The 4648-nt window shown below is 46.0% G+C and overlaps 1 protein-coding gene across 1 annotated transcript in view; it reads right to left on the bottom strand.

Annotated features, from left to right (window-relative positions):
- DOK2 (docking protein 2) overlaps positions 1 to 4648 on the bottom strand; it is a 44923-nt gene that overhangs the window by 10397 nt on the left and 29878 nt on the right. Inside the window, exon 2 of the mRNA XM_018566206.1 lies at positions 763 to 1050. Coding sequence (XP_018421708.1) covers positions 763 to 1050 — 288 coding nt within the window. The remainder of the gene's footprint in view (positions 1 to 762; positions 1051 to 4648) is intronic.

Below are 4648 nucleotides of genomic sequence, written 5' to 3'. Positions count from 1 at the left end.
GCCGAAGCTGCGCTCCCCACAGACCCGCCCCCGCCGGCCACAACCCCGTCCCCAAGCTAGTGTGAAGGAGACAGGGAGGAGCCTCCCTGTGCCTCACTTGCTCGTCACTGCTGAGACATCGAGATCGATAGCCTCAGTGGGGGTTTTTTTTCCTTTTTTGATTGGACAGCTTGGACCAATTTGCGCTTTGCCATTGGTCCAAGCCATCCACAGGGCTCACACCTCTAGGCTGTGACAGATCTTGTCTCACTAGTTAGGTTACACAAGCAGTGGGGAAGCCCGCTGCTGTGTAACCTAACTACCTGTCAAAATCCGGATGCAGAGCCGCCTGTAATTAACAGGCAGCGCTCCGTCCATGATAGGTTACACAACGGGGAGGCTTTCCCTTCTCTGTAGCCTGTGACAAGCCGATCTGAATGGAAGAAAAGATGTCAGTTCAGACTTGAAGCTGACAGCTTTTTCCTCCATAATACTAGGTGAGGCTGTGCCTCCCCTGACCGCACGTCCCTGCTTTTGATCTAGGGTATAGGTTACTGGATAGGTTTAGGGAATGGGTTGGGGTTAAGGATTAGGCTTAGCGTTTAGATTAAGGGTCAAGTAATGGTTTGCGGCTTAGGGTAGTATTGAAGAAATCCAACAGTAGACAATACGGCCAATACCCCAGCACTTTTAAGAATACACACAACAAAAACATGCCAAGTAGAAAGCTGCAAGCTGCCTAAGCTCCGCCATTTTAACATGCTTGGTGGAACCATGTCTTACCTGTGGGAATGCCAAGCTGCAGAGCGCCCTCACCCAGTTTGGCTCTTCGGAGGCCTCGCTGGCAATAAGATATACCCTCTGGGTAGTCTCGATGCTGAAGACCCGGGTGTCCTTTGGGCCGCTCTCAGCAGAGCGCTGTGATAAGCTTACACATTCGCTGAGCTGAAGTATTTTCCAGCATTCTTGTTTGCGACTAGTCTCGGGGGGCTGAGAACCCTCGTACAGCTCTAGGCGGGCCAGTCCTGTGGCCGTGGCTTCATGCAAAACTCCCCATACTTTCTTCCACTTCTGTAATAACATAAGGAGAAGGGTCATTTCTCTTCTCTATGGGAAGCAAAAGTATATTACACAAGCTACAGAATATCGTTTATATCACAGAAAAGGAAAAAAAATGTTTACACCGAACGGCTATTACAAATGACTGAGGTTGCTTTATACAAGTGGGAGACAAGGAAGTGTATTTGTTGCATATATTTGTATACTATATTACGTTATACTGTATAAATATCCCCATAATTATTTAGTGATTTATGAGTTTAGAGTTCATATCAAAACCCCCCTTTTGGTTTTTTTTAGCTTCCATAAACTTTCAACTGACTAAACCTTCAGGAATGAATATGTAATTCCATCAGTTGTACCTCTGCCTACCACCACAACACACATTAGTTTGTTCTGATTGGTAGAGTGACCCACGAAGGCAAAAAATTAGAGCAAAAACAGGTAATCAGACATGGAACAGTTGCCTATTTAGAATAATTAGTCGAGGAATTAGGAATTAACTACCAAGTCCAACAGCTGATCATCACCCCCATAGTTTAAAAGCTCTTCTTTACATTGGCATGGATAAAGCATGGCTTATTCGCTTGGATGGTAAACTGATAGTTGCCCATATCCATCCACTCTGGATGTGTGCCTATGACTGGGGCTAGAACACTGGTTGACTCTCTCAACTTGCATGATAAGCTTGGCCGGAGTGCATCCCCTAACCTAGAGGCTACAACAGCTAAATGCCACTGCTAATGTTTTCTGTAACAAGGATGGAAGCTACTATCCTAGATGTTCTTCCAGACCAAGAATGGAAGGTACAATCCTAGATGTTCTTCCAGATCAAGAGTGGAAGGTACTATCCTAGATGTTCTTCCAGATCAAGAGTGGAAAGTACTATCCTAGATGTTTTCCAGACCAAGGATGGAAAGTACTATCTTAGATGTTTTCCAGACCAAGGACGGAAAGTACTATCCTACATGTTTTCCAGACCAAAGATGGACGATACTATCATAGATGTTTTCCAGACCAAGGATGGAAGGTACTATCCTTTTAGGTCTGGTAGGAATAAAAAAAAATTTAAAAAACACGTAGGGTTCCCCATCAAAGTAATTTCAGGCCCTTAAGGTCTGGTAGGAATATTAAGGAGGAACCCCACCACCCACAAATGGGGAAAAAACATGGAGTCCCCCTAAAGTTCCTAACCAGACCCTTAATCCAAGCACATGAAAGGTCAAGTGAGCACCCCTCGATCCCTGCCATACCAGGCCACATGCCCTCGGCATTTGGGAGGGTGCTTTTCCAGGGTCGCCCTTAAAAAACAAACGACAAGTTTTTGACAAGTCTTTTATTTTAAAAAAAAAAATGGATCCACCGACGTAATCATAGGGTGAATCACGATGTCCAGCATTGTCCACAACAACAACAAAAAAAAGAAATGGAACTAAAGGGGGGGAAAACAACGCCCACTGACCCGTCTGCTCGTGACGAACTCCCACCGCAGAATGGCATACTGTCGGATTCCGGCAAAATATAAACAATTGGGTGGAGCTAGTGGTGACATCACCGCGAGCTCCGCCCAACTGTTTACATTTGTCCGGCACCTGACAGGACTTTGCTGTGACCCATGATTGGGCAAAGTCATCATTGCTTTGCCCAATCATGGCTCTCACTGTGCCGTAATTGGGCAAAGTCTTGCACCTGACCTGTGGTCAGGTGCATTGCTTTACCCAATCAGGGCTTCACAAGGCACTCGACATCAAGACCATATCTACTCTATAGCAGATTCCAATACACTGACACTGTGTTCCCACCTTTTATAGTAAGGGGGCTGATGACGTGAACCTGACCTGGCTGCAGTTCAGATCAAAAGGCTGGAAACCGTCAACAGTGGAAGTCTTTCGCTTCGGCCCTCTGCTCCTCAATGGAGCAGGATATATAGCTAACTCTGCATCCAAGTGCGGAGGGACTCTGCATCTAAGGAAAGTGCAGGCGGCTGCATGCAATTACCCATAACACCTGTCCCTCCCAGTAGCAGGACTCAGCTCAGGCGTGCATGTCTTATGGATGTGCACACCCGTGTGAATGTGCCCTAATGGTCATGATGACAGTTTAGGATGGTGGCTCTACCCAATGGGGACACCAGTAGCAATAAACATCTGACTTGAGGATCTAACTCCTTCCCACTCTATCCAAAACTAGCAAGAAAAAAAGTTTTCTTTCATTTCTACTAAACAAGGTGATGTTGTTGCACTTCTGACGAATAAACTCCACAGTGCGATCGGAGTTGGGTGAAATTAGGGTGCTTTAATATGAACTGCAATAGAATGGAGGACACTCATCACTGAGGGAACAAGTGTGTAACTGACAGGAAGTTCCCTCAGAAACAAGTAACTAAGTTTCCCTTTCCACTTACAGTGCAGCAGGTGCTCTGGTAAATGTGTCCTCTCTCTACTAACAGGATTTTAGCTTGGAGTGTCACTGTGTCCTCTCTGTAAAAACAGGAGTTTAGCTTAGAGTGTCAATGTGTCCTCACTAAGAGAACCTTAACATGTTATTAGAATATTATTTTGGGGGTGTCTAAGTTTACATTCTTTACAATGTCAGCTGCTTGACGGATATGTGTTTTTGGGACACCGCTATGCCATCTTTCTGGTTAGATTTCTTGGTTCAATAACAATCTTTGTGGTGTGCCAATTAAACAACAATTACAATGCAAACTAATTTATTGTGACCGCAGATATTCACAGTGTGTGACAAGTTCCTGAAAACTGTACTAACATGTCAAAGCCCACAGGCTCTGGCACTTCCTCTCTGAAATGTTTCTGCAGGAAGCAGCAGATGAGAATGGGTAAAAGTGTAGTCTTTATACATGTCCTGTATCTTGCACTGCTTTTCTCCACAAACTGGCAACAGAGTATTCACATGTATTGCTTTACATTGCACTTCAGCCTTGGGCAAACCACAGTACACCACAGTCACCTGCTCAGGCCAGAGGAATGTTACAAGGTAAGGACACCATGATGGCTAATTGCCAAGCACTTGTGCCTTGCAGTTCTGATTCTTGGTTTCAGTTGCCACCAGGTTGTACACAGATGGGTTAAAGCAAACCTGTACTGAAAGAATATGGAGGCTGCAATCAGAGGTGTCTCTACAATTCTTACCGCATGAGGCGGGGGGGTTGGTGGGCCACTGTCCACTATAGGTTGACAGATGTCAATCAACCAGTAGGGATCCAACCTACTGCATGATTGACAGCTGCCTCTGCCTCTCTAGAGCCAGCTGTGCCAGCCCCCTCCCCTGTCTGTCCCTCCAATGAGTGCTGGAGGAACAGAGAGAGGGGAATCCCTGTGGGGAGTGGTGACTGAGAGTCACCGCTCTCTGCAGGGAGAAGTCATGAGCTGAAAGATCAGCGGTTTGTGATCACTCAGTACTTGATCTATAGAGCCGACATGTAAAAGCTGTGTCATACGCTGACTCTAGGTATAGGGAAGAGTCCTTCTTTAAAAGGAACTATGTATTTTTAATGTGGCCCTTCAATCCTTGTTCCCGCTGAACCATATGCCCAGAGCGCCCCCCCCCAACCCCTCCCCATGCCCTTTCTTTCACAATCCCTTGCCTA

The sequence above is a fragment of the Nanorana parkeri genome, unplaced genomic scaffold (assembly GCF_000935625.1).
Source record: "Nanorana parkeri isolate BGI_ZX_2015 unplaced genomic scaffold, ASM93562v1 scaffold924, whole genome shotgun sequence".
Classification (NCBI taxonomy): Eukaryota; Metazoa; Chordata; class Amphibia; order Anura; family Dicroglossidae; genus Nanorana; species Nanorana parkeri.
This window is presented reverse-complemented; position numbering and strand designations above follow the sequence as displayed.